General features: G+C 31.6%; 1 protein-coding gene across 4 annotated transcripts in view; it reads right to left on the bottom strand.

Moving 5' to 3' along the window:
* LOC138932594 (uncharacterized) overlaps positions 1-15,037 on the bottom strand; it is a 116,185-nt gene extending 101,148 nt beyond the window's left edge. For all 4 annotated transcript variants that reach the window (XR_011446790.1, XR_011446792.1, XR_011446791.1 and 1 more), the window contains exons 1-3: positions 14,916-15,037; positions 14,609-14,697; positions 14,365-14,411 (exon numbers count right to left, since the gene is read on the bottom strand). Coding sequence is in view for 1 of the 4 variants with exons in the window: in XM_070294574.1 (XP_070150675.1) it covers positions 14,365-14,411; positions 14,609-14,697; positions 14,916-14,924 (145 nt within the window). In the remaining 3 variants the exon portion in view is untranslated. The remainder of the gene's footprint in view (positions 1-14,364; positions 14,412-14,608; positions 14,698-14,915) is intronic.

The raw sequence follows: 15,037 nt of genomic DNA, 5'->3' as shown, positions 1-15,037 counted from the left end.
ACGACGCAGCGCAATATGACATATCGATTAAAAAATCAGCATCAAGTTGGTGTTAATGAAAGTGACATGCGACTGCGATATTACTGTAATATTGACGATATGTAACTATAAAATGTAATCACATTACAAGATTTTTCAAAGAATCATCGAAAGAAATATGATGCAAGAGAATACAAATTAATTACAAATATATGTCATACTTAATTATAAAATTATAATATATTAAACATTTTACGCGACACAAAAGATACCGCGAATGTAAAGAATTTGATAAAAGTTTACTTTAGATAATAATTGTCAATTTTTTTAAAAAATCTGTTAGATATCACTGTGATATAATTTACCGTTGTAAATTTTGAACAATGTGACTTTCTCATTTGTGAACAATCGATTACAATACGAATTACGTTTTGTCGATCGGGTATCGATTACCACGAATAGGTACAGCGAGGAAATCGAGGAAAAAGAGAAAAAAGCATTGCCTGTTTAACCTCGCTTTCTGCTTCCGCGAGCAAGGCAAACACGTTCAGGATCTCCCTCGTGCGAGCTTCACGAACGTGCTACACACCGATTTCGCGTCGAAACGCGAGCCACGTTCGTCGCAACTTCATTTCCAGAGAAGTACGAGATACTTTATCGCCGACGATTGTGTGCCCTCAATCCTGAATTCATATTTTGTGCCGACTTTTGAAGGCACTAGTAGACGCTATTAACTTTTTAATAGGAAACTCTTTTGTCAAAGATGTATTGTATCATTTTTGAATTTTCGAGATATATAATAATATACATTCGTGCATTTAACAAAAAAGATTCAATAAATTTGTGATATATATTTATATAACTCTAGTCTCTATTTAATATTACTGAATAATTGCTACAAATTTTTTTAAGTATACTTTTTTTTTAAAGTTAAATAATAGAGAATTATCTCTGTCGTTGTAAAATTTCAAATATTACAGATCGTATCAAAGTAATTCAGTATTATATTAACGATTTAAAATAAATGCAGGCATGTCATCTCAAGACCGAGCGAAACGTGCTACCCATGCTAATTAATCAAATCGATATCTAACCGATGAACCTTAATAAACTCGATTAACTGACTCGATTGTGTTTAACAAAAATTACATCATTCAAATCTCATTAATCATCCGTTCGTGCTGTTTCAACAATTAAAACATAACAAGTTCTTAACGAAGCGACAATCTCAATCGTGTAATCTGACAATGAGCTATATTCCAATAAATTTGTCCGTTTCAAGTGCAATCTCGTTGAAGCTTGCTAACAATTTATCGAACAAGTTCCTTGATTGTCAAATTTAACGAGCAAATAACGAATCAATAATGAATTTATACTTAATTCCCTTAACGACAGGGAAATTCGCCAATAAATGTCTCTGTTTTATTTTAGAGCCTCGACATCGATTGGTTCATGACATTTATGAGCTTTGGACAAATACTTCAACATAATTTCTGAAAATAATAATATCTGTATAAATTTTTTCACATTTAAAGCGTTTAAAATATTTTCGCATAAAACCACAATATTTTTTTTACATTGCCTATATCGTCGTTTACATACTAATGTGATAAAGTTCATATTTTTGGATTAACAATTAAATTAGAAAAGCTCGATTACCAATTTTAATAACATATTTAAGTTTATTTAATTCTTGTTTTGAAAAATCCCTTGCTAATTTGTCTTTTATTAGATTAATCTAAATTATTATGCATTATTTTTCGAACAAGAATTGTTCGATGTTACCGCTGTTTACAAGCCTAATTAACTAAAAAATCGCTTTCACAATCAAATATACGAAAATTAAACACTCGATAGAACTTTGTCGTTAAACGAGAATGAGCCTCGAAAGAGCGACGTCTCGATTGATCCCTTTTGGGGTTTCTGGCTGAACGATTTTACTTACTCACCCTTTGTCAGTCGCCAAAGGTCGAATGCCCGCACAGCTGTGACGTCGGCGGGAAACGTCGCACAGATCGGAGGTCAGCTGAAACAGGCGGAGTGTGACGTGGCTTGCAGCACTTGGTACTGGCAGCGGCGAAAGCTACTATTCACCACCGAGCACGACCACCCTCACCGTTCGAGGGTGCGCGGACGACTGAGGTCCACCTCGACCGTCACCGTGGGTGTAGCTGTGCGGTGGCAGCTAGCTCTCCCACCCTGGCCTTTTCCCTCTCTCACCCTTCGCGGGAAAGCGCAACCCCTCTTTTATCTGCGAAGCTCTGTCTCGATCCCCCTCTCTCTTTCTGTTTCTCTCTTTTTCTCTTTCAATCCCGAGTTTTCCCTTAACTTCTCGGACTTTTTTATCCTTCTCGCACTTGTCGAAGCGCGTTCTTCGTTTATCCGACTCAGGCTGCCTTCCACGTAGTTTCTCCCTTATTTTTCATCTTGCTTGATCCTTCGTTCTCCAGTTATCTTCGTCGCTCTGACGTCGATCTGTTTTCCTATTTCCTTCGGATTCGCTTCTATGCATTTCTCCCTTTTGCATTTTTGTATTCTTTCGCCAATGTAGATAATCTTCTCTTTTGTTATTCTCTTCACCCTCCATCTACAAACGAACCAATACTTTTCCTACTCTCTTGATCCACTGTGTCTCAGTTGTCTCATTCATCCCGTCTTCCTCACATGTGATTCGGTAGTCTCGCTCTCGTCTTCTTTCTCTTCGATTCGCATCGTTCACTACCATCACTTGAATCTTTGTTCGATCTGTCTTGTCTCTATCTATTGCATTATTCCTTCTCTCTTGTATTCACGCGTACTACCTAGGAAAATTTCGCACCCTCCGGCAGCTCTCTGCAGCAAGAAACAAACGCTGGATTCGATTCGCCGACCCAGTCCATCCTGCCGGAGGGAAAAAGTTAGCTTCTACAGAGGCAAGCGAGTGAGTGGTGGTGGCCTGGTCAGCGGAAACGACGAAGACAAACGATGACAGCATGATCGGCGAAAAGAGAGAAGAGAGAAGAACGGGAGAAAGACGGACAATGCATCCGAAGCGTAGGTCATCGTAGATGGGAAGGGGCCCGATTTATTGACTACTGGGGACTTATCGTGAAACTACTTGCAATTTCAATTGAAAACACATTTTCCACAGGCAATACGTGTTTTCGAGCAATCATAAATCTCTTTCAAAGAGAGCACATTTATATATTATGTTTGATTTCAAAATATAATATAGTAGAATAGCTGACTAAAATATATAATTTTTTATGTATAAACTATGGATAAATTTTGTACATTATATATCATATATTATTTGTAAAATAAAAAGTAAAAATTGAAAGAAAGAAAGAGAAAACGATTAAAGTAAAATCGCTATTATTTGGTAAATATATATATATATATTTTTTTTTATTTCTTAAAATATTTTTTTATAAAATTCGAAGGAGAATAATTATAGAGAATTTAAAATGATAAAATTATTATAAATATATGACATTTTATATAACCACTGTATAAAAAATTAATTTTTAATTTGAATGCGTAACATATACAGATTGAACTGATTCTTTCAATAGATTAGATAATCATTAAATAATAGGTTGTTATTCAAAAATAAATTATTTAGAGAAAGTCGTCCGATAAGTTAGGAATTGAAAGTTACTTTAATGCAAACGGTCTCTCGCAAAAGGATCTGCTTTAATAACACGCATGTGCTGACAAGATTCAACGATACATATATTAGAACAGAGATTTCCAGAAGATTCATGTCGCTTAACGTGTAACAAAATTTATCGCATCATTCGTTTTCAAAATAGAACGAGAGTATGTGCGTAAAACAAACATCAAAAGCTTATTAATCCAGAAATCGAATAATGACGGAAAGTAATCTCTTTCTCTTTCCCTCTCATTTTTTAAAAGGGCTTAAAAAGATTATAACTCTTCGAAAGCAAATTTTTTTGTGACATTTGACATATTTTATACATTATAATATTTTGAATTATTATAACATTTTTAATATCACATAATTAAAGTATTTTATCTGTTGATGCCATCTTCTCTCTTTCTTCTCTTGCAGTTATACGTCAAACCGAATCAAACGTCAAAGCCGTATAATTAGCGCGATTTTAAACTCCATTCTAATACTTTTGTGTCGCTTGTAACGCGATTCAATCGTATATGCGAAAAACTGGAATTGACAATTTCTCATCAGACTAACCATTTGTATGGGAATGAGAAATATGGCGCCTGGCAACGTCGCGTCTATATTGAACATCCACGCAGCCAGTTTTCAATTTGCTACAAAATAATTTACACTTTCCAGTACAACGATTCTGCTGGGAAATTTATTGTGAATATGCATGCAGTACTTATGAATATGAATATGAGAAAATTATTATGCCAACGACGAGATGAAGAAAGTTTGCACGCAGAAAGACTTCGCTTTTTCCCTCTCTCTGTCTCCCTCCTTTTCTCTCTCTATTTATTTATTTATCTCTTTCTCTCTCTTTTCCTTCCTAATTGTCTTCTCTCCTGTCGAATGCACTCATAACTTTTTAAAGTCCTCAAAAGACAGGATTTTATGCGAACGAGTGGAAAGGTAGCACATCTCGTAATCGATGACAGAAATCAAATTTGTGCAAAAAAAAATCACATTTGAAAATCATGATGCAGAACTATGTGATATTTCAACAAATTATGTTTCAGTACACAAAATGTCTCTGTAATATTTCCTCCTGGTGCGTCACAACTATATTACTCGTGATTTAACGCAATAATCAGGAAACGTCTACGATATGCATTAAAATAAACTTTAAGCTATTTATCCAGGACTGAAACCTTACATGCGCTATGTGCGCGCCATTTATTTTGTGTATATATGTGTATAATTATTTATACATATTAACTCTATTTCTCCATTTTATCACAATAAATTAAATAAAAATTATACACACAGTGCAGCGTCGAGATAACTAATCAGCATTGCAGAGAGAGAGAGAGAAAAGAGATAACAATACTTGCGAATATCGATTTATTACACCTTCTTAAAAGTGAATATCTCAATGAGAGCTGCTCATGGCATATTAAATATATAGAATTAATTATATCGATATATCGATAGATCGATATATCGGTAGATCGATAGATCGATAGATCGATATATCGGTAGATCGATAGATCGATAGATCGATATATCGATAGATCGATATATCGATAGATCGATAGATCGATATATCGATAGATCGATATATCGATAGATCGATATATCGATAGATCGATAGATCGATATATCGATAGGTCGACATATCGATAGATCGATATATCGATAGATCGATATATCGATAGATCGATATATCGATATATCGATAGATCGATAGATCGATATATCGATAGATCGATATATCGATAGATCGATATATCGATATATCGATATATCGATATATCGATAGATCGATAGATCGATAGATCGATAGATCGATAGATCGATAGATCGATATATCGATAGATCGATAGATCGATAGATCGATAGATCGATATATCGATAGATCGATAGATCGATATATCGATAGATCGATATATCGATATATCGATAGATCGATATATCGATAGATCGATAGATCGATAGATCGATATATCGATATATCGATAGATCGATAGATCGATAGATCGATATATCGATAGATCGATATATCGATAGATCGATAGATCGATATATCGATAGATCGATAGATCGATATATCGATAGATCGATAGATCGATATATCGATAGATCGATAGATCGATAGATCGATATATCGATAGATCGATATATCGATAGATCGATATATCGATAGATCGATAGATCGATATATCGATAGATCGATAGATCGATATATCGATAGATCGATATATCGATATATCGATAGATCGATATATCGATAGATCGATATATCGATAGATCGATATATCGATATATCGATAGATCGATGTATCGATATATCGATAGATCGATAGATCGATATATCGATAGATCGATAGATCGATATATCGATAGATCGATATATCGATAGATCGATATATCGATAGATCGATAGATCGATATATCGATAGATCGATATATCGATAGATCGATATATCGATATATCGATAGATCGATATATCGATATATCGATAGATCGATAGATCGATAGATCGATATATCGATAGGTCGATATATCGATATATCGATAGATCGATAGATCGATATATCGATATATCGATCTATCGAACTATCGATAGATCGATAGATCGATAGATCGATAGTTCGATAGATCGATATATCGATATATCGATAGATCGATAGATCGATATATCGATAGATCGATAGATCGATAGGTCGACATATCGATATATCGATCTATCGATATATCGATATATCGATCTATCGATATATCGATATATCGATATATCGATCTATCGATATATCGATTTATCGATAGATCGATAGATCGATATATCGATAGATCGATAGATCGATAGGTCGACATATCGATATATCGATATATCGATATATCGATCTACCGATATATCGATCTATCGATTTATCGATTTATCGATCTATCGAATAAATATATATTCATATTTTGTTACGTCAAAATAGATCTACCAATCAAGTTTACACACATTTTTTCATAATCAATATATACCTTAACAATTTTATATGCAGAATGACCAGAAGAATCGAGAATTCGTGTAAATAAAATTATATCATCCAATTTTAAAAAATTATATAATTTATATTTTAAAATAATCTTTGTTTTTTTTTTAAAACATGTGTCTGGAAATTTTTATTATATATCGCATCTTATCGTCAGTTAAAAATTGATTCATTTTATTCATAACTTGTATCAAATTATTGTGAATTAAAAATCAATTATCGTTAAAATATATTTATCATATATAAATCTATATAATACTATATACTCTCTCTCTTTCTCTTTCACTTCTCGTATATATTAAAGATTTGCTACACACACAGGGGAAAATTCTGAACGCTGAGTTACTTACATAAATATATATATAATATTGTGCATGGCAATCGTTTGCAAGACAAGTAACTTTGTGCAATTATTCGCGCGTATACCGCAACTGCGCGTAAAACACCGGCGATCGTAATTAAAGCGCGAGCGGATGATTAATCCCCCGATACGAAATCGCGAAGTGTAATCTTGACGCGCAATGTAACGGCGAGCCCTTTATACGTCGCCCTCAGCCTTCAGTATGTATACCATGCCTTCTCTATCCCGCTAGCTGTCGTATTCGAAATGCAACCACCGGCGTCGATTGCAACTAGGTCGCCGGCAATTACGCTAGTTATTCACTCGGTTATTCGGAAGTAAAGCGGGGTGGAGGAAATGAGATTATCGCGGTAGGCTCGGAATTTAAGATTCGCCGTGCATGTACAAGCCGCAAGGGGTTGTCTCCATCCTTTTTCGCGACGTCACCTTTTCGCTTACGGAGCTGCTTGCATTACTGAGACATTCTAAATTGCATTTCTCTCTCCTGCAGCTTTTCTGAAAATTCTATCACTAATTTGTCACTGCTAACAATAAGAGCAAAATACAATTACGCTTTAGAATAACGAGATTCTAAAGTCTCGGAAGAGTTTTATCTGAAAACGATGAGTTTTTATTTACGAAATATTCAAATTGTCACTTAAATGAATAAATAATAATATTATTATTAATATAAAATTAATAATAATATTATAATTTAATTATTTTATAATTTTATATAATTATTTATATAGTAATTATATTAATTAAAAATTGTATTGTATTGTAAACGAATAGTTTTCTATTTAAAGAGAGAGAGAGAGATTTAAAAGAAAAGCTTTTGGCAAAACTTTAGATTAAATAATTTCAAAATAGAGTGATCTGTGATTGCTTAAAATATCAAAATAAATATTAAATTTAATATTGAAATAAAAAACAAAAGAAAAATTTTATCTTATGATATAATAAAATTATAAAATTACGTTCTATATTCATGTTTTAATCGATGATATATATTACTTGATAATACTCAACAATATTATCACATATTTGTGATAATATTTTTGTTATATATTTCAAAAATTAATCATATATGTATACATATATAAGAGAATACATGATTTAACGCTAGAAATATCATTATTTTCTCAAAACGTATCAGCAATATCAAATTCACAGTCAAGTGTATAAAAGATAAAACAACTATGTAAATAAAGAAAGAATAAAAAAGCAAAAGGGCGAATATACACGTTGATGCATTTCAAGCCCGTCAGTCGCGTACGCGTTTAAAAATGGGACTAAAAAAATCTCGTTCACGTTCAAATTTATTTTAATCGTGTTTTCAACATAGAAGAGGGCCGTCAATTTGCGTTCTAATTATATTTACCGAATCAATTTTTCTCTCAACCCACGCGACTTTGCTATATGCCGACAGTCGTCGTTACGATATTAAGCCCAGATATGTACTGAGTATACCAATCAACGCTCGGCGAAATTCACTCATCCAGGGACATTAATTCGTCTGCAATTATTAGAGCAAAATGTCGGCTACATCAGTTTTAGTTCGCATTTATCGATAAAAGCGAAAGATTAATTAATAAAACGTGATCAAATCGTATTGTGTACAATAGATTGATAAAATATTTCGTTGCATCCTTATCCATGCCAAAGTTTATAAAACTTCCTAATTCATGAATATATACATATAATCATGATATCTCAATTCAAAATATCATTCATTTTCCGAAGTTATAATCTTCATAAGTTATAACTTATAATAAATTATAATTATAATATTTTAGATTTTTTCATAATCTCTATTTAACATTCTTCGTAATTACTTCCGATCATAATTTATTCTAGTAACATATTCCTTGTAACACATTACCATACATTATTTAATATATTGACAATTAAACGGTTCAATTATAAAATCAGAAAATGATTAAAATTTTTCATTATTTGTTAAGGACTAGATTAAGAATTGCATCTCTTCAAGATAATAAATATTTGAAATTATCTTCTTAAAAGTTTTTAAACAAATTGCTTTAAAACGTCATATTTTTTAGTCCTTAACATAATTCCTAATAAATAATAAAAGATTTTAATTACACCCAACACATCTAGATTGAAGATTCAGTATTGAAACGTTAAAAGCATTTCGAACTTTATCGGTAGCTATTTTCTTTGTACGAAGAGGAAAATAAAATAAAAAAGAGTCGTGTGAACGAATTTTCTCGTCGAAACCGAACGATCACTTTGTTATCGCGCTCCTCGATTTTGCACGATAATTTATCCGTGAACACCTCGAAGCGAATTTTCACCGAAGCGATGCGCTATATCTCGACCGGAAATGGAAGGAATCGGCGGGCCGCTACCTTGCAATTTCCGATAGAGCGACATGACCGAATTGAGAGAAAGAAGGATGGAGAAATAGCGAGAACAAATTCGTGATTGTTTCACCATTGGCACGTTATGACGATAGATCTTTCTGTTTTTGCTGGCACGACCACGACGTCATTCTAGATAAAAACAATGTTCGCGGTATCGAAAGCCTTTCTTTCTGCTCCACATATACTTCACATTTTATTAATGTAGCAACATAATAACAGCAATCTAGATGCAGATTACAATGTTGGCCATCTTGATAAAAATATAAGGCATACACAATTTTATATTTTTTTATATTTGATATACAACGTGGACATATTATCTCTTTGTTCATAATTGCAATGCATAGTTTTATATAATAGTTACCTAATATTATCACCGAGGTTGAATTATGAAAAATTAGAAAACTTCACTGAACTTTTCTTTCATAAAGTCGTTTTAAATTAAATAACACACATATATATATGAGTTTCTACAAATTATTTCTTCGTTTCTTTACTAATGATCTTATAGACACAGAACTTGAAGAAACTTGTTCTGAAATTTCGGCGATATGATATTCTCTGGTTATTATCGTGTTCTACTATCGACTGTCATCGTGTCAGCGACAGACTAGTTCATAATTGAATTTTCGCGCAGACCTTTTATAAAGAGATACATTTGGCTTGCACTTCTACATACTCTGAGTATTGCCGCCATATCCTGCGGGGCTAATTAGCCGTCGTGTGACATCGCCTTTGATCCTCTAAATTAATAATAGCACTACCTCCACGAAGAATTCAATTCGGCGCCCGTTCCTGGTACATAGCAATTCCTATTTTAAAATACCCAAAAGACTTTTGTACGTTTCATTTGCATATTGTCCTATATCTGTGATCAGCGATTATTATTCGGAAAGTCAAAATGTCAAATGTTAATTAAAACACTAAGCATAAAATAAATTTATAACACAAAAAGAAATTTAAAGAAAGATATAATAAGAAAATTGAAAAAAAAATGTACAACGTGCATAAATAAATAATAATAACAATATATTTGTAATTATTAAATATTATTTACTTTTATAATTATTTTTCATAAATATTATTAATCAATTTATTTCTAATATTTAAAAAATACTAATTTTTTTTTAGTTATGTACATTTGTAGTTTTTATATTATCAATAAACTAATAATTTATGATATTAATAAAAGAATAATCAGAAAAGTAAATATTTATTTTGATGTTTTATGTTCTAAGTAATAACCATTCGCATTTATATTGGATAATGCATATGTAAACAAATTGTACCAATAAATGTATTGAATTTTGAGCATTTTTCATTTTCCTATCGTATCATCTTTTCAATTACTTTTATTATCGCTTCGCCTTTTCAATTAATTTTATTATTGTCTGGTAATATATACATATATATATATATATATATATATATATATATATATATATATATATATATATATAATATAACCGTGTCATTTATCGTCGATTGAGATTGATGCGTTTTATACATCCGAGATATATTTTAAGTTATAACGCGTTAATTTAAAATTATATATAAAAATATCTATATATACATGATATAAAATCTCTCGTTATAATTAATCAATAAAGAATAATTATTAACGCGAATTTGTAGTATATGTTATACTGATAAATACGTGCATACAAATTTTGCTTGCTGACGGGATGGATCTCTCCCTTGTCAGGAGATAAAAGCTCATGATAAGAACATTACTATTAGCATAAACACTGTAAGCTGTTGGAAGGAGAGGCGTGCTTATCATGCATCCTTGAATCTCATCGGTACGACGAACCGTAACGCATCCTATCGCATCTCCTGAGAATGAAAGTTTCAGAAAATGAAATCTAGAAATAACATCAGATTTCATTGTCTTGATGAAAACATCGTTTTTTAAGTGATACAAGCAAGAAGTATAAGTACAATATAAAAGCAAATATTTTTTTTATTTTTTTGAAGATTGTACCATATTTTTCAAATAAAGAAATTATTATTATCAAAATCCTTGTAGAAAAAGAAAATACATAAAAATTTTCTTTGAATCTGAAGAGGCAAAGAGCAAGCTATTTGATATGTCGTAAAAAATGAAAAGAGCCTAAGATTATTAAGGAACATTCCTCTAAAATATTTCGTGAGGTACAAATTATTAAAAAATCTCGAAGAAAGAGTTCTTTTTTGATTTTCGCAAAGTCGATCTCAAAAAAACTTTTTGAAATATTCTGAAATCTGAGCAAGAGGTTTTTTCATGAGAACTGTCATCGCCTTTGCTTCGGTCTGACAACCGAATCTTATATCATCTTAATATAGACGATGGCACCGTACGCAAAATAAAATCGTTCATCATCAGTAAAGACTAACGCAGCGACATGAGGGAAAAGAAAAAGAAAATAGAGTGAGAAATACAGGACAAAAAATGGTTTCCATCGTTGCTCCACCGCCCACGTTTTTCCCTATTTTTCATCGTCCGACCTCGACGATGTTCTCCCGACCGTTCTTTCATTTACGCCAAAGAAACAAGAGGCAAGAGAGACACCCTCACTCTCTTTCTCTCTCTCTCTCTATTCTCTCATCTCACCCTCTTTCTCCTCGTCCTCTATTTCCTTTCGTCAGTTTCTCATGTTTTCTCTTTGGCATTAATATACCGATGACTGGATTAAACACGTTTACGGTTTATCTTCTTCTTGCAATGCATTTAGACATCCTCACATGTACTAGCCCTGCCCTAGATAGAATGAAAGACTCATTTACTAAGAAGTTTTATCTCTTTTTCTCGCCACGTATCAACTCTCAAATCCGAGAGAGCAATCTTAACGAAATATGATAGAAATATAGCAAGGAAAAATTATGCGAAAGAATTCCACGAAATTTGCTCGTTTTATATGGAAATTTAACTTTCAAATGTGGAAAATTGATTTGAATTCGCTGATGGAGAATTTTGTCTCAATAATACAAAATGCTAAACTTACATTTTTAATGTTTCGTGAAAAAAGTCCCCTGGAATGATGAAAATCGCGCAAAAAGCATTTATAACGAACAAATTTATGAAAACCCGACTCGAAATTTTTCTCCTGCTTTCGATTACAATTTTCTAATTAGCATCTCTTCTTTGATACTTTAAGCAGTCAAATCACTCTCTTCCCAAACTATTTAATTTATAGTTTTGCCAAAAGTTCCTCTTTTAAACCCCTGTAAATAAGAAATTATTTATTTACTGTTTATCTGATTGTGAGGTATCTATAAAGTAGAGAAATTCAATTCTTATATAAATTAAACCTATCAAAATCTTCTAAAATCCATAAATATAAGAAAATTGAAATTGAAGGTAGAAGTAAAATTTTGATTTCACAAAAAATTCACACAAGAACTTTACCCTCAGAAAACGAATGGAGGTGGCGCGCGCGCGCGATACTCAAGAGAATATATGGTAACTATACATATAACTCGATTGCGGCAAATATAGGCAAAACTAGGTTGGCTGGAATGTGCAATGAAACGCGGACAAATAAATGTATGGTATTCACGTCGATTAAAAATTTTTAACATAATATCTAGATCTTATTTAGACGCTATGGAAAACTGCAATTAACTCCGATGAATATCCTTTCGCATCATCAATTTATTTTCTACTTATTTAAAGTATACAGTTTTTACATTCGTTATGATTGATTTTTTTTTGCTGAATAAAATCTTTCTATTCGTCTAATTTTTATTAATTTATTCATCATCGACATATGTACAGTATCTCTTTTGTTATATAAATTGGAATGCCGCAGTAATCAAAGACCATAAAATAATAAAAGAAAATATATACTACGAGCATCGATGTTACTAGAAATAGTAAGCTAAATGATTCCCAGGGGAGAAAATTGGCATAAATGGTCGTGGCAATTTCCCGTATAAAATGCATAAAAACAACAAAACTGCGACCTCGCTCGCGTTATACAAGAGTCACCGTTTACATTGAATTGCATCCGGCGCATTCGTGAAAATTCGACCACATATACAGCCTTTTCCTATTTCCATTTCTCCTAAGTAGAGCGTTGCCACATGTTTTATTAAAAGTGAAGATGTCTTCTGTGATTATATATTCATTAACCGTAACATTAGCCATGATCTTTTTTACCCAAATTACGAAAGGAACTGTCTAAAGTAATTATGACGCGCTTATAGCGCATCATAGAATAAGATAATACGAATAAAAAAAATAGAATCATAAAACATAATTATATAATATAACAATGCAAAAAATGAAAGTATTGATTTGTTATGATAGTTCAAATATTGCATAATACATCGATGACAAAAATCCGATATACGTTATTTATACCATTGGCAAAGAGACAATTAAAATTGTTCAAGACTTCGCAATAATATGCAAAAATATAAAAAAATACATGTAGAATATTAGTTTTGATATATATAAAATAACGTAAGCAATACGTAAAACTTAAAAAAAAAAAAGCAGTTCAATGTTTTTTATAAATATATATGTTAAAACGCTGTCTCGTAGAATATTGAATCTATACGATATTTTAAATGCGATAAAATATACGCGAAATATTTTTTAGAGTTCACATCATATTCTAATGAGACTTTGCTTTAAATAGTACAAAGACAAGTTATCATACACAGTCAACATGAATAAACAGATTTTAAAAAATTAGGATTAAATAAATACATTATAAAAATAAGTTATTATAATTACATAATTATTTTAAAAAATATATAATCACGTACAAAATTAATAATCATTAGAGTGTCGTTAATTTAAAAAAGAATAGATAAAGTAAAATATACTGTGTATTATAAAAAATGTTCTATTCTTTTTGAAGGATGAAATATTCATCCTAATCTGTTGTAATCTATTTATGCATTTTGAGGTAACGGGATTAATTACAATCTACAATCTAAATATAATCCAAAATCTATAATCAACTAATTACAAAACCGTTACCTCGTAATAAAATGAAATTCGTATGACTCACCACCCGATACGCAGCAGCGGAGTTGACTGCATCGAAGCTTCGTAGATCTATAACAAACAAATACAATACAAATCAATAATGGAAATTATAGCGATTCTTGCAATAATTATATAATTGTTGTACAATTATTATTGTATCTTTTGATTTTATATTCCAAGCATACGATAATAAATGTATTTAAATAATTTCATAATTTTATAAATTTTGATTTAATCCAATTAATTAATAAATAATAAATATTCACCTCCGGGTTGCTCCGCTGGTGCCCGATGCCTCTCGCAGACCTCCTCCTCCTCTCAGATTGTCTAAATTGTTAGCTCTCTCTACATTAATCTATAACATATAAATGAAGACCAACTTATAGCAGTGTGCCTAAAATAATTAATATTTCCAAGAATTTTGATTATTTTACGCATTAAAAATTTTATTTTTGATACGCGCGCAGAGTATACAACAAATATAAAATTATATAATTTTATAATTTTTTTTTTCGATGCAATTCATAATTCTCTGATTTAATTATGATTAATAAACAAATAATGAATTCTCACCTCTGACATGCTCCGCTAGCGCTCGATGCCTCTCCTAGACCTCGTCCTCCTCTCAGGATAGTCAAAATTGTCCGTTGTCAGAGTCTGTTGATTTACACGCGCGATACTTTCAACGACACTCC

This window comes from Polyergus mexicanus, unplaced genomic scaffold (genome assembly GCF_030449975.1).
Source record: "Polyergus mexicanus isolate NDT 795.1 unplaced genomic scaffold, iyPolMexi1.0 SCAF_4, whole genome shotgun sequence".
NCBI lineage: Eukaryota > Metazoa > Arthropoda > Insecta > Hymenoptera > Formicidae > Polyergus > Polyergus mexicanus.
This window is presented reverse-complemented; position numbering and strand designations above follow the sequence as displayed.